At 38.7% G+C, this 16,699-nt stretch overlaps 1 protein-coding gene across 1 annotated transcript in view; it reads right to left on the bottom strand.

The window, feature by feature from the left end:
* DNAH5 (dynein axonemal heavy chain 5) overlaps positions 1-16,699 on the bottom strand; it is a 308,983-nt gene that overhangs the window by 38,415 nt on the left and 253,869 nt on the right. Inside the window, exons 66-72 of the mRNA XM_077809166.1 lie at positions 12,388-12,631; positions 10,544-10,658; positions 9,896-10,086; positions 8,119-8,240; positions 7,335-7,484; positions 3,864-4,109; positions 346-565 (exon numbers count right to left, since the gene is read on the bottom strand). Coding sequence (XP_077665292.1) covers positions 346-565; positions 3,864-4,109; positions 7,335-7,484; positions 8,119-8,240; positions 9,896-10,086; positions 10,544-10,658; positions 12,388-12,631 — 1,288 coding nt within the window. The remainder of the gene's footprint in view (positions 1-345; positions 566-3,863; positions 4,110-7,334; positions 7,485-8,118; positions 8,241-9,895; positions 10,087-10,543; positions 10,659-12,387; positions 12,632-16,699) is intronic.

The raw sequence follows: 16,699 nt of genomic DNA, 5'->3' as shown, positions 1-16,699 counted from the left end.
TTTTTAAACAAGACACTGGAGGTTATAATTTGTGGAAAAAATATTCCTGTTTTTATATCAGATGAGTTCAGACATAACTTCAGCAGCTCTCCAATTTCTCTCAATTTTCTTAACATCTGGCTTCATCTTAGGGCCAAGTTGTGCCCTGGAATCAACATGCACAACTCTTGTTGTTATCAGCTTCAACAGATAAGGTCTGCAGCCAGTGTCCAAAATTTCATCCTGATTCTACCAGTAACTGCAACATGATCACATGGTGACATAGGTGGGGCTGGAAGGAAGGGCCTATTTAATTGTGTACCGCTAAAAACTATATTTTATTCCCTGTTGGTTTTTTTCACTCACCACCATATGTTCTCTTCAGACCAGCTTTGAGTCCCTGTGGAGGTTCATTGGTGAATTTAATGGACATTTGAAGAAGGGTAATGGGGAACTGTCGGTGAACCTCAGTGGTCATCCACAAGCGGAAGTCCTCATGGACAGTCTCAGTTTCTATAATAGTGTCCATCAGCTCATCCAAAAAGTCAAGTCCTAGGTGGCAGTTCTGAAGAAGTGCCCATCCTCCCTAGTGCAACAGAAGAGAACAAGATGTGATATGCATTTGTGTGGTATTAAAATTTATTTTCAAACTGAAAACACTAAATGATATTTTATTTATCATTAAAATTAGAAATGTATCAAACAATTCTAATCTACAGCATGGTAATCAAACATGTCGAACACCTCATGTGCAGCAAGGTGGGAAGAATTTAAGTAACATATTCCCCCACATTCCAGTTCTAAGCCTGTCAACTCTTCACCAAGTCCTCATCAATTCAAACTAGTGTCTTTTAGAACTTTATATTTTCCCATGTAAAACTCAAGAGCTGGCAGCCAGTTCACATGCTAATTGTACAACTAAGAACATAAGAACTGCCAAACTGGGTCAGACCAAAGGCCCACCTAGCCCAGTATCCTGTCTACCAACAGCAGCCAATGCCAGGTGCCCCAGAGGAATGAACAGAACAGATAATCATCAAGTGATCCATTCCCTGTCGCTCATTCCCTGGCAAACAGAGGCTAGGGACACCATCCCTGCCCATTCTGGCTAATAGCCATTGATGGACTGACAAAGTATTTCCCTTCTGCAAGAAAATGCTAATGATGGCCAATGCACTATGACAAGAATGGAGAGTTTACCATTTGCAGATGTGTGGGGATGACCCTTTGAGTGTCCTTTTTTATACTCCTCAAAACAAGGCCTACTTAATCCTCCAACATATATCCTTGATTCTCAACTTTGATGGTTATGAGTCTTGACCTGTCCATGATTCAGATCAGTGGAGCCATTGAACCTGCTGTCCTCCATTAAGTAGAAGTTTTGTTTCCTTTTCACTACAATAAAAGTATTCCTGAAGACCACTGGGCTAGAAGTGCTAAATCAGTGAGCTCAGAAATACATGCCTTGACATGCTAAAGCTTCTAACCTGGTAACCAGCCCACATATTACAGACGCTATGATAGAGGTATCCTAATGAGCTAGTGACCTGATCAACCCAGCAAGCTGGAGGTGCTAAACAGGGGTTAAAACAAAATAGACTGTATAGGACCACAGCTCCTCCCTCCACACACACCCCTTCTGGATTTGGGAGAGTTATGTTCCCTCTTGTTCTGCCTCTAAAACATCAGGGAAATGAGGCTTCATATTTACTCACCCTTTGCTGACTATGGGTGTGGGAGAGGGACGCTGACTCCTTGCAGATACATTTATTTCCCCATTCGCAGTCTCTTCCTTATGACATTTCCCATTACCAGGCTATAATGTCACTTCACTACATAATGATAAATTATCACCAGAAGGTGGCCTCCTAATTTTATGTATTTTACATTGCTGGGAGTAAGGTGGCAGCTATCACTCACTGCTTCCAAATAGAGCACAAAGAGCTGAAAGCCTCTGAGCTGGGCTCAGCTGTCCATACATTTAAGAAACAAGTGTCAGTTTAACTCATTGCTCTCCTCTTCAGCTGAAGTAGTAAGATTATAATGATTTCACTGCTACCATAAAATGGATTGCTACTGTGCAAAAAATATATGTATTATTTTCCCCTTTGAATTGCATTGCAGTCCTATTACACATGAGCACTTTCAATTGCTAATTTGTATTAATAAAAACCTTGTTCTCTTTCCTCCCCAGAATGTTTACAGATAATTTCCATTCTATGAGTATTTATATTAAAAAGCATTGCATTAAGTCCAAAGCAGACTGCAAAGAGTTAGAGGGGGTCTCACAAAATGAGGTGACTGGGCAACAAAATGGCAGATACAATTCAACACTGATAAGTGCAAAGTAATGCACGTTGGGAAAAATAATCCCAACTGCACATATATAATATAATGACAGATTCTAAATTAGCTGTTACCATTCAAGAAGATCTCAGACAGTTGTGGATAGTTGTCTGAAAACTACAGCTCAATGTGCAGCAGAGTCAAAAAGGCTAATATAATCATAGGAACCATTAGGAAAGGGATAGAAAATAAGACAGAAAATATGTAGCTACTATATAAATCCATGGTATGCCCACACTTGAATACTGTGTTCGGTTCTGGTCTCCCCATTTCAAAAAGGATAAAGTGGAACTGGAAAAAGGTTCGGCAAAGGGCAATACAAGATGATCAAGGGTATGGAACAGCTTCCATATGAGGAGAGATTAAAAAAATTAGGGCTGTTCATCTTAACGAAGAGATGACTAAGAGGGAAGAGGTCTATAAAATCATGAATGGTGTGGAAAAAGTGCACAGAAAAAGTGTTATTTATCATTTCCCACAATACAAAAACCAGGGACCATCCAATAAAATTAACAGGCAGCAGGTTTAATACAAACATGAGAAGTACTTTTTCACATTACACAAAATTAACCTCGGAACTCATTGCCATGGGATGTTTTGATAGCCAAAAGTATAATTGGGTTTAAAAAAAGAACTATATAAATTCATGGAGGATAAATCCATCTATGCTTTTGTGTCCCACCCCCCATTTTTTGAAGCCACAAAAAAGGGGCTTGAAGTAATAAAAATAACTTGTATTATTTTGAAGATGAGTTACAGAGGTTCTAAGCTATTTAGGACAAACTCCATTTCAGTTTTTGAAGCTGTAAGGCAAATATATAAATGGAGAACAAATTAAGACTCTTTCAAACTTATATGCTTATTAGCCAAGATGGTCAGAGATGCAACCCCAACCCAGAGTGGTTGCCAGAAGGAGAAGATGGGGTGGAGCTCTCCCTAACTGCCCTGTTCTGTACATTCTCCCTGAATCTCTGGTATTGGCTACCGTCAGAGACAGAATACTGAGCTATATGGACCACCAGTGTGACCCACTATGGCAGTTCTTATGTTATGTATTATTTGTTTTTTCACAGAAAATCACAAATAGATAATGTGCTCTCTATAAGAGACATGAAATTTGGAAGTTCTCTCAACGTTTACACGTTGTGTCAATATTTGTCAACAATATAGTAAAATAAATTTAAAAGCATCATATGAAATGCCTCTATACTAGCAGTTAATGATTATTAAGTCAGATCGTGAAGTTGTCATGTCATAATCAGTTATGAAATTCCCATTAGTCACATGCATTTTGATTGACTGGTTTTATATGGTGTGAAGGACCCTTTGGTTTGGATTTTATCACAGACTCTTTTGCCCCAGTCTACCATTGTATGAGGCAGGCATATTGTTTTGGAATTCAAGTTACTTTTATAAAACAATTAGATCTACATGCATCAACACTCCATCAGAACGCTTTGTTTCTATTCAGGGTTATAACACATTGCATGTTGTAACCACGCAGTGACAAAACAACAACAATTCAGGTTTTGCCTTACATGTGCCATGGTCTGCTGTAGAAGTTTACGAGCATGGACTTCTTGTCCCTGACCCATGGAAACATAACGTGTCTCTGTCTTCAGTCTTTTCCCCAGAGCAATGATTGAGTCGGTAGGATCAGAACCCATTGAAAGAAAGCAGATGAGAGGAGTACGTGGATCTGATTCTTCCCAGGTCTTCTCCAAGTCCAAGATGACTCCTTCTGCATATTTACCCCCCATGGTATCCATGATATACTTCCTGGCCTGTATTAAAAAGTTCAACCACATCTATTATAGTCATTCAAATGTTGCTTTCTATAACCTGAGGCTGCAAGTTATACATAAACTTATCACCAAAATTAACACTACATTTTATCCTATAGAAACAGTATATGTAAGATAGTCAATATATAACCACCATATGCAATAATGTGGCCTATTAACAGTTGACAAGATGAGGTTTCAACATCCCAAAATGCAATCTAGGAAAGGTCAGTTTAGATTTAAAATCAGACTGCCATAGAAGGAAGATATCATGCTTTTGTGCCCCCCCACACACCTTTTTAAAGCCACAGTAGTAATAAAAATAACTGGTATTATTTGGAAGATGGAAGATCACAGAGGCTCTAAGCTATTTAGGACAAACTCCATTTCAGTTTTTGAAGCCGTAGGCAAATATATAAATGGAGAACAAATTAAGGCTCTTTCAAACTAGGCTGAAGTGATCTCTGCTCTACCACTTCTCTGGCAGTTGAGTTCTGGATTTACAGTAGCTACCAGTTTAATGTACAAGAAAAAGGAAAAATAAGTAATGAGTCAGTTCTCAGAGACAAAGGCATTCAGGACTAGAACTGGCTAAACTTCAGTTTCACTAGACATTTTAATATTTTAAAAAACTGGCTTTGTTCTAAAGTATAACAAAACCAAGTTTTTCACAATTTCTCACAAACTGGAAATCCATTTTAGGATTTGGAAACACTAACATATGAGCAAGAACATTGATTAGCACTTCAGAGGAGTCATGACTTGGAAGTCATGGCTTGGTGGTCACGGAAGAGCAGGTGGCTAGTGCTTAAGATCAACTGGCAGCTAGAAAGAAACGAACATGGAAAATTATTTCTTCTGGTTGTAGACATGAGCCAATAAAGACGGAGGACGAAACCCCTTGAATTATTTAAAAGACAGTGGGTAATTAACTAGATGATCCCTTATTTAGTTTCCACAGTTGAAACTAAAAAGAAGTCACTCATTGAGCACTGGAGAGAAGAAACAAAGTACACATGAAACTAACTGTAGGAAGCCTCCAAAGACAGACCCTTCAGAAGTGAAAATAATAGGCTTTTGAAAACTGTTACCCTCAAGTAAATTTGTATTTATTCTCTAAATCCAAGTACTGTATGATCATAACAAGATAAGCTAGATTCACCATGAATAGGGCATTTCTGTTTTTGTGAGAGGAATAATCTGTACCAGATTAAGCTCTGGTATTGAAATCAGTCCCCTAACTTCAACAGAATTTGTATCAATCTACTCCAGAACTGAATTTTTACATCTATCAAAAGTCCAGAGAGGATTGCAATGCCAAGAATTAAGTTCTGTGAAACAATATACGCAACTTAACAGTAATAATATCATCCTAGAGTTTAATTCCAGCCTTCCACATCTCAGTATGGATAAAATTTCTACAGTTTCTTGGGTAGGTGAGGCAGTAAATAACTGAAAGGATCCCAAGTGCCAGGCAGAGTACTGAAATTTCCTCAGAGAGAAAGGAAAGTCAGTGGGCAAATTAAAATCTCAGAGAGAAGGAAGAAGGAATCCAAGCAAACAATAATAAAACTGGATGTGCTATGTATGTAGATGGTACAGAAGAAGCAGCCACATCTGAGCAGTTATACAAAATCCAGAGAAGTTAAAGAAGTTTTACCTCAAAAAAAAGGTCTAGCTTCTGAGCAAGCATGTAAGACAGAATATTATTAAGCACATTTGCTTAGTACAGTAAGGAATCTGTAGTCACAGCCTTATCTGTAAGATGTGGTTTACAGCTGATTTTGCATTTCAAGATTGTACATATTGCTTTTCTTGAAAAGCTTTCATCATGGACTAAAATTTAAGAAGCGATATACACATACATATGCACTCAGACGTACAAACTTTTCTTTTATCAGAGAGAGAGAGAGAGATTACCACTGAGAGATATGTAGGTAACAGAACAAATTTAATGTTAGGCAGAAAACCACTTGTGGGATCCAGTGTAAGTGGGAAAGCTGACCTCGCATTTGATTCTCTGGTAGTGTAGATCAATAACCTGCTAAATGTGATTTTTTCTGAACAGCATAACACAAATAGGAGGTTATGAATATGCTATGGACATAAGATATCACTATGATACTCTGCTTAGAATAACCTGTAGGTAGAGGTTAAAAGAAAATCAAGTTTTGAACAGGTCTGTCAACTCACCAACAACGAGCAGGTGAGAGTTGTGTCTTCCCCTGCTCAGTGTCAAACTTGCGGATTCCTCGAGAAACTGACTCACAAGGGCCTGTGCCCACTGGGCTTTGAGAGTGGGTGGGAAGGGGTTGCAGTTTCACCACAATACTCAGTATCATTGATCCAGATACTCACACCGTTGCTCTGTTAATATGAACTCACTCATTCTGGGCCAATGCCACCCTTCTTTGCAGCACCCACAGGATGGAGTGTGGCCCGGGGGAAAAGGGTCTAACCAGAGTTGGGTTTTTTTGCTGTAGCATTTCCAGGATATCCAAATATTTACATATTTTTCACTTGAAGCATATAATTTCTGTATTTCTCTTCTCATTTTCCATGGAAACATTTGGACAAAAACTACTTATCTGGTGCATTTCTGTACAGCATGAAATGAGGATGTGCTCAAACCAAATACCAAAAAGAAAAAGAAAAAAAAAAGGTCTTAAATGATCTGATTCTCACGTAGTTTAACTCAATAGCATGAAGGAGAGACAGGGCAGAACGTAAGAACATATAAAGTCAAATAAGCAGAATGGTGTTTAAATAATGTTTTTCAAAGTTTTGGAAGAGATTTCAGCTAAACTTTAAGGTAGCGATGAAATTCCAGCTAGGATTTCTGTTACCATATTAATGAGGCCGGCAAGCAAATTTCTGTTTCACTGACAAGGCAACGTGAACTGAGCACAGTAACTCCTGAGTTTAGGTTTAGACTCTATGGCAGTCAATTTTTCCATCTGAAAAGAGGGATCAACACACAAAGGGATCACCCCCGTGATAGCTGTATGAATTAGTATAAATCTGTAAAGCACTTTGAAAAACTCCCAAGTGCTGTTTAAGGAACAAGGATTATTAGAAGATAATTTTAGTGCTATATATGTAAAGTTTTACTCTGATGCTATATTATATATTTGATAAAATATATTCAAATTTAATTAAGCAATTCCTACAGGAAGTTATTACATCTGGAGGAGCAGACAAAAATATGCCTATGGGTTAATGTACCTGAGCTATGGTTCTATCAGGACACCAGGATCTAATAAGGAGGAGACGTCTGAAGCAGTCCAGAGATTGATCATAGCCACTGGGAACAAGTTCTTCCTCTGGATTCTCCTTATCAAACCAGAGTTTCCATTGTTTCTCTGTTCTTGAAATCTGTACGCATAAGGTAGAGAACCGCATTTCACAATATAGAAGGAGTCACACTGTAACACACAAACTCCAAAACTTTCCGTGAAGGTCAGACATTAGAGGCATATCCATGTTTATTTATTAATCTTTGTAGGGTTACTGTGGATATTAGAGGAATTTTTATAGGGTTACTGTGGATATTAGAGGAAACAAATTTTTAGACTGAGTACAAAAAGAGGACTATGCATTGATGCCCTCAACCAAACTACTGTACCAAATATTCACCAGAAAGCGTTTGGAAGGGCAGTAAAAACAGAGCACTCTAAGAATGCAGAAAAGCTTGCACTCCCATGGGAACAGAGTTAAGGTTGTGTTATGTAGTGGAGGAGAGTTGGGAAAATGTTAAGGGGCGTATGTGTTTGTGGATGGAGGACAGAAAATATGTATTACTAAGTGGCCTCTCTTCATTTACTTGCTTTCCTGAGTTCTTTCGTGGGCATATTGTGTGTAATAGCCTTAATTGTTTCATAGCCTAATTTTGTATATTAATTTCATTCCATTCTTCACAGATGACTATGGACATGGTCAAATACTTAATGAGCATCAGTTGCTCGGTGGCTCTGAATTTATTGGACTCTTTGGAGAAACTGTTACTTACTTGGTCCAAAACATCTGAGAATTGTCTAAGCTTACTGAGTTCCACCAGGTTCAGCCAAGTCATATCCAGGATCCATTTAGATGGCTTAGGAGGACAAGCTTTAAGGTCCAGAGAAGCGCCACCTGTGAGGGGTAAGGCTATAATTAGAACCTGTTTAAAAAATAGAGTGTTCCAGAAAAGCAATATTTTGGAAAAACTCATCTAAATATTGAGACCACATTCCATGCACTTCTCATAGAATCATAGAATATCAGGGTTGGAAGGGACCTCAGGAGGTCATCTAGTCCAACCCCCTGCTCAAAGCAGGACCAATCCCCAGTTTTTGCCCCGATCCCTAAATGGCCCCCTCAAGGATTGAACTCACAACCCTGGGTTTAGCAGGCCAATGCTCAAACCACTGAGCTATCCCTTCCCCCACTACTACTTCTGTAGTAGATGAAAGCTCTAAAAATTTTCAAAAGGTCTGTTCTCAATTTAATTTTATCAGAAAAACTTTAAATTTGTATGAACAAACTTTGAGAATTGAAAACATGAGGCATTTCAACCAAATCTAGTTTTTTTACACACACACACACACACACACACACATGAAAAAAAGATTTTTGAACATGCAAGAGCCCTGTCAAAATTGAAATCTAGTTTCATTGAAGTGACAAATCTTAGTTTACACAAGATATTTTTTAAAAAAAAAGCTGGCCTTTTAATTTTTACTTTTTTGTGTGTGTAAAATGAATACAGAAAAAACTAAATTATTCAAAGGTCAATTATCCAAAGGTCATTTATCTCCCCTGAAGTTCACTTCAAACTAGATTAGGATGGAGGAGGAAGATCTACCTGAATCACTGACTTCTTGAAGAGAAATGGGCAAGGAGAAGCTATGTTGTGTATAAAAACTTTTGCACCAACTTCGGTTAGTCAACACTGGAGAAGCCCAGTATCAACTGTAGTCTTGTAATGAGTACATTTACCACACATCTTGGACCACCTCATTTCGTCTCTGCTTACTAGTTTGCCTCCTGAGGACTTTTTCTAACACTCCTGTGTCTTGAGCAGCCTCAAACTGCCATTCCTTGAAGCCAACCTTCAGTTCCCTTCAAAAGTCAGCCCTGCCTGAGGGGCAAGATTCAGCATGAACAAAGAAACAAGTTTTCCTTTTAAACCATAAGAGTGTTGTCTGTGAAGTCTACTACCTTAATGGGCTAGAAACTGGACCAGTATCCCCTGGGAAAGGGGGCAGGGAATGATGCTTAGATTCCCAATGGGGGCACATGGCAATTGCATGAGGTTACGTCACTAAAGTCATAACATTTTTTTGTACAGAAAAGATTTTTAGGTTATTAAGAATTGTTTTACATTATTTTCAGTTTCACTTCCCCTGTGAACCCTCTGCATTTACTAAAAAGCCAAGGGTCCTTTAGTGTCCACGTCTCTTTTTTCAAATTCTTTGACCAAAAAACACATGCATGCTGGATAGTACTTGGACTACCTACTGCAAAGTCATCTTGAATCCTGCTATAATGAGATTGCTCTTTCACCTTTTATCACCTCTTTAATTCCCAACACCTACATTATTGAAGTTCAATATTATTCCCATAAATTATCAGTACAATATGATAATGAGTCATTAAACGGGATGTTTAGTGTGCATTCTTTAACTCCTCTGATTTTTCAGAAACAGTAACACCTGACAGGCGGAAAAACTGTACCTATAAAAGAATGACTCAGATATTGCACAATAATGTATTTGCACACTTTCTATTTATACAGATTTTCTGACCTTTAATAAGTGTCAGGAACTCTTCATGCTTCACTCTGTTTCTCTGCATGTCTATTTTCAAGGTAAGCAGTAAGGTGAACAGGAATTTGTGCTCCTCATAAAGTCCCCTGGCAGCATACTTATATACTTCATAGGTCATATGCTCAATTATATTAGCAATTCTCTTACTCGTAATTGGGCTCTTGACAGACCTGTTCAAAAGGAAAATGTAGTTCAGCGCCTTTATGGTTTAAGTTTATAGAAAGGATTTTCTGGAAAGGAGTAGGGCAAGTATGCGGGAAGTTCTAGTTCATCATCCTGAACATTTCAAAAATGAATAGGTCACCAAGATATATTACCAGACAGCAGAATACTAAAACAGACCCTAAAACTGAAGCAACTTATCAGAGTCCTTACCACTGACTAGATCTATTTGCATTGGAAAGAATGGTCTCATAGTGGACTAAAAACCTGCTCATACCAAAATCAACAGACAAAGCTTAAGAAGTATTGGTAAGCAAGTTCTTTTCCTAGTTCTCTGCTTCCACATGTGATAGCATAATGAAATAGAAGCAGGAAAGCCCCATTTTCGGAGGAACACTAATTCAGTTTACAACAGTCCTTTTCAAGGGGAAAACAGTCAGCTGATCTTTCAATAATGTTAGTTACCTGGCTAGAGAAAGGTCAAAGAGTCCCAGAAACTGTCGAAGAGAAGTCTGATACATCACATTGACCATACTCATCTCAGTTATAAGGAAATATAGGATGCTCCCTCTTGTTGCAACTGAAAGATGAAGAGAAAGGCTGTGCTTAAAGCAGAAAATGCAAAACAAAACAAAAATGCAGATCTCTAAACTGAGTGCATCAAGTATAACAATGTTAATGATGACAACTAACAAACTTGTAGTTGCTATATCATTAACCATTCATACGTGGTCTACTGTTAATTCTAGTCTCATTTACAGGTCAGTAAATAATTAAAAGCGTGTTTTCTATAACTAGTACATTTGATGCAACACCCAGTTTCTCCATATGAGTACACTCAGAGGGTACCTAAATGCTGCATTCGGATACTCAGATCAGCACTTAAATGTACAAAATCTTGTTGGTTGTGCTTAAGCGCCAACTGAGTTTCCAAATGCACATCTTAGATATCCTATCATACCAGCCATAAGAGAACCAGGCCAATTACATTGTAACTCATTTTACTCTAACCAGGCATTCAGCAGCCAGGGCTTTCCAACATTCTGAAGGAGTATGGCCATTTGTCATGACCAGGACGTGAGCAGGCTAAGCTAGCGGTCGGAACAGGAGTCAGGTTACCAGGAGATCAGGAATGGGCACCAGGTTACAGACAGCAATCGAATAGCAAAGTCGAGGAGAAACCAGGGTCTGAAGCCACATCTAGGGTCTATTCTAGTGCAAGTGGGGTCTGGAGCAGAAGCAGGCAGGCAGTCTGTGTTGTTGTTCATCAGATTCCCTTTATGGCTTCCTGGTTTATATACTGGCCAGCCACTGGTGTGTGAGTGACTGCCCCACAGGCCCTGCTGGGTGGTACTTCCTGTCTAATCTAGCTTTACAGGGTCCTCCCACGGATGCCCAGCCTAAACCTCCAGTGGTGATACGAAGGCATCAGCCACACCCCTGTGGTCCCAGGTTCTAACCCTGCATGTTCTTACACTATGTAACAAATACCATTTCATGAATCTCTCAAAATGCAGAGAAGTCCCAACTGAACACTACCTGGAACTTTTCATTCCAGAAATAACTAATCCAAAAGTAAAGCACAGAATACAAAATGTATAAAATATGTAAGGACCTTGCCATTGTTCCAGAGGAGGTCTCTTGACTTCAGTGATCAAACTCTAAAATTGCTAAGATTTATAATAAATTAATGCATTCTGTTAAAGACACCACAATGTATCTGTGTCCCCTTGTTACTGCAGTCTTCTACATAAGGATAATGTGTAATCACGTTCCATTTTTAACTATTGAGCTAATTTAGGAGCAAAGTATCAAGAATGAATGAAGCATTTACAATACTACAGTAGTGCCCAAATAAAAGCTCAACACATTAAGACTAAGGGATGTTAGGATGCTACAGACAAGTATATGCCCTTTCCTCAACACTGATCAGGTTGGCAGCCTACAAAATGCCAAAATTTTGTGGGTTGGAAGGTAGTATAAAACTGGGCTGTCTCTTCCCAGGTCACTTTTTGGATCTGCACCCACAGTGTATATAGGCACAGAAGTTAGCCTTATAACTGATTTTTCATTGGGAATTGGTAAGAGTTCAGCATGTGATTAACACAGCATAAAATGATATATTTTTCCACAACAGATCAATATGCTATTTGTCTTATCCATTTCATTTACAGGGAAACACAGTTCCCCTGTTATTTGTATAATCCCTTTTTTCTTCATGCTCTCATCCTCATTTCTCCCACTCTAGCATTGCTCTTTTCTCACTTGCTTGTCACATTTGTCTTTCATTATCAGGGATTCCAGCTCACCGGGTCTGTACTCCTCACGGGCTGAGTTGATCTGTATTTCAGTCTCAGCAGAAATCTGCAGTTTTTGTGTCACTTCCTCAGCAGTCTTCTTGGTGTTACTCAATACAGTGATCAGACTCTCATCCTCCACCAGAGACCCCTGTGTGCTTGTCAGTCGATAGAGCAGATTATCTTCTAGCTCTTTCATCCTTCTCTTGTTGGCAGTCACATCTTCCATGAGATCAGTTCTCTCTTTTTCTAGCTCCTGTTACAGTGAAAAGCAATTCTCGAGATCAGCCCATGTTTACCAAGAGTAAATTATTGTTCTAACTACCAATGATACAGAGTGCTCTCACTGAAACGAGTTTAAATCTGGAGTAGCTTGACTGGAATTACTTCAGATTTATATTTAGTCTCCCTGAGAACAAATTTGTCCCAATATCTTCCCCCTGTTTTTTTTTAAAAAGTGTGTTACCTAGCACTTTAAACAAGTTTATACTGTTAATAGAAATATGCATGAGATTCACCATTCTATAACCAGAAAGACTTCAGTTAGTCACATCCCAAGAATATTCAAGTTAAATCCACTTACAAACTCTATCGACATTCTTTTAATAGTAGGGCCCAATGGTAAAACTAGCTACCGCAAGACAATTCATTGTCTATACATATCACAGCTGTAGGATGTGGCCAAGAACAAAATCAGTGGATAACAGAGGATAATAGAAAATATCTTACCCGTAATCAACATTTCTCCAATAGACATCTCAATCTAGCCTGTTGTGTTCTAACTTAGATCTATTTCTATAGGCACAAGCTGCAACACATCCACAAATACTAGAATCCCATAATTCCTCAGGCACTAATCCAAGTGGGTTCATGCTGCTTGTTGGCATCCCACCCAGAAATATCTAAGCACTGAAACTACTTAATTGGGTAAGAGGTGGCACCTGGTTAGAATTAAAAGTTTGCAAAGAGAGTTTTGCTCTCGGTTTGTTTCAAGTAAGAGACTTTCCAGACAAAAGTGACAAAAACCAGGACAGTCTTCAATAAAGCTATGATTCAGGAAGATACTTTGCCATATACTTCACTAAGTGTGTGTAATCCCATAATCCGGAAGAACCACATTCCCAGATCTAATGAACCTTTCTGCAACTTTTGAGCCACCTTGATACAAAGACCTCTCATACCAGACTGATTCCTCCCTAACAAACTTGTGGCCGCAGAGAGGCTGGCAAGAGATTCTACAGTACCAGAGGTAATACTGAGCTATTGTTTGGAAGCCAAATTTATTCCCAAGCATAAAGGAAAATTCTAATTATTTTAGCATTCCTTGCATCTTACTTATTGATATTAAGGTACTCCAGCTTTACTAGACATATCTGTATATTACCTTCATATAATGCTCAGATATACTGGAGTGCATTAATTTGGGAGATGACTGTTTAGTGATACATTTTCTTTGCTGGGTGACGAAAATGCTTTTGCTTGAAACTTTGGAAGCAGTCTCTATGCTAAAGTAGTTTAATGCAAATTGCCTTTCACTTCTGCAGATTTGAGTTCAAGAGCCTCTATGCCACAGGTGAAATAGAAAAGGTTGTGTCCCTACACCCATCAGTAACAACCTACATAGGAAATGATATAGCTGCCAATCAAGCAGAGTCTGTAGTCTCTTCGCAGTGAAAGCCTGGGAGTGGAATAGTACGGGGCATTGTAAATGAGGCCTGTCGTGCATTGGCAAAGGTAGGTGGAAAAGCTCACATAATAGAAATGGGCATAATGCAGGCAGCTGCTAACCAGTCCCATCATTCTCTCCCTTTCATCATGTAAAATTTCCCCTTTCTAAAACAGGAGGATTTTCAATTAGCATTACTTCTTTGAGATGTGGCAGCTGAAGCAGAAGATGCTCTGTTGTTATCTTTGTCTGCTTCCATCTGTTCCCAAGATACATATGAAACCATTTTAAGCAGTTTTTTTCCCCAAATTCATTTACCCACTTCAAAGAAATATCAACTTGCAGAAAAATTATTAGAAACAATATAAAATGTGATACTTAAGTTACGTTATCCAGCTTTCTTTACATTCACTTAGGCTTACAAGGAAACTTATACCACTTAACTGCTAGCATACAATCAGCGTAATAATTAGAACCCCAAGGTCAAATATACATTCATTCCTGTATTGTTTCAGCCAGGAGGAATTAGAATAATTTCTTGTCTGTTTTAGGTTTCTCCCTTCTACCCATACTATGATTAACTAGAAAATTGCAGCCAGTCCTTCTTTCCAAACATCGGGCATAGCAGAAAGTGTTAGGGTTGTGGTTGCAGAATAATACAAACATCACCTCATCAAGGGGAGGCAACCAAAGCACAGGACCATTTTCAGGAGAGGGCTTGCTGGACAAGAGGTAAAGAAGCTGAAATTCATTTCACTTAAGTCATTCAATGCCAAATGTGACAGGAGGAGAGCAGGTAGAAATCTATGAAGCATTGCATGAATTATTCAGGTCTGATGAAGAAGGTGTAGTTAAAAAGATAGAACATTTTAAGGATGGTAATGGTCTGTTAAATGTAATAGTTAATACCGCTGAGAAATCAAATTGATCCCAACTAAATTTAAATGTGTTGTGAGTCTGATTTAAGGAGTTAAAGCCTTAAGAACAACTATGGTTTCCTTAGAAAAACTGCTGAGAACAAGTGCAATCTGAAAATACAAAATGTAATTCACACTAAAGCAGCAGTTATGAAATGTCTTTGGACCCTAAGTAGCAGGCAGTCTGTTGAGCATCAAAACAGGGAACATATTTGTTCCAAAATAAAAAGTTCATTTCTGAAACAAATGGATGAATTGTTTTTCATTTGGCTAATTTTCATCCAAGATGTAAATGGTGCAGAAACATGCTAACTTTACATTTTAATTGACTCTACTTGGATATTTGTTTCACAGGTAACTCCAGTAAACTCAAGTGTAATAACTAGTGTTTCAAATCTAGCAGTGTAGGCTCAACTCTTGAAGGCACTCCCAACGATCCCACTGATGCTGAACACCGTCAGATCCCACTGGCTTAATCAGACATGAGCATGCTAAGTATCTTACAAGATTTAGGCCCTAAGTGATTTGGAAATATAAACTAAGTAAAGAATTGTATTGCATTTGGCCCTTTAAAAATGTAAATGCTTCACAGTTCAAATTTGTGTGTCCTTGCATGATAAATAAAATGATAAATAATAAATAATAAAACAGGAGATAGGGATGAGAATATAAAAAGATGGCCATAGAAATGATTGTTGCTGCAGAATATCTCTCCACACTTGCCCTTTGACTAGTAATTTCACCTTTGTTAGATATTATTCTATGGCTCTGTTGAGCGGTTGTTGGTTTTTTTGAGAACATACTATAGAAATAGAAACTTGATCTTACATTTAAACAGACAACTTTATGTCATGAACCAGAAAACATTATGATACATCATGAAAAACATAACCCATTGTAAGCCCCAAACCTTAGGGTTGGACTGGCTTTAGGCAGGGAGGATTGATATACTTGAACCTACTGCAGCTTTGAAGTCTTAGAAAGTACGCTTGGCTTAAAGTAGTGAGTTTGGCTTATTTTATACCAACTTCTCCATCAGAAAAAGAGAAAGATTGTTCTGTGATGTGCTGTGAAGTTTTCCCAAGAGGCCACAACCCATCTCTAAATTTATACACGTTAACTTAAGCTCATGCAAGTAAAATGTTGAAAGCAGGAACATGCAGCCACTGCCACTGGAGAAAAGGTAAAGTGCAAAACAAAATACAGCTGCCTAGGCAGGATAGGAAAGCTCAAGGGTTAGAAGGCTTTGAAGGGGTCAAGTTCCTAGCACATCTTTAACTGAGCATGCACACGCGGAGTTTGTGTCCTAATTTGCCTTTCCTGAAGCTTTGTTTGAAGGTTAACAGACAAAAATAGAGAGCGAGAATGCTTCCTCCCTTAGCTTGACTATTCTTATGATTTCTCTCAAAGACCTCCTTTACATCCCAATTGGAGTCAGTTGCAACCACTTTGCAACATAGCTCACCAGTTCAGTACCCAAGAATCTTACTGAAGGGTTCGCACTTCCAAGCCTAGGTTGACTAAAGAGATCCCTGCATTTCTATAAAAAGTGTCACACTCTCAGGGTGTCACAGAGTCCCTCATCCATTCCTGCCATACTCCATACAGCAGGCAGCACCCTGGTCTGTATTCGTGCAGGCTATAACCTAGCTTGTAGAGGCAGTTCTCCTAGCAACTTTGACTCAGCAGTGAATGCCCTCATGCTGAACTTCTGCGGTGGGAGGCAAAGTGAGACCACCAT

Source organism: Eretmochelys imbricata, chromosome 2 (genome assembly GCF_965152235.1).
Source record: "Eretmochelys imbricata isolate rEreImb1 chromosome 2, rEreImb1.hap1, whole genome shotgun sequence".
Taxonomy (NCBI): domain Eukaryota; kingdom Metazoa; phylum Chordata; order Testudines; family Cheloniidae; genus Eretmochelys; species Eretmochelys imbricata.
This window is presented reverse-complemented; position numbering and strand designations above follow the sequence as displayed.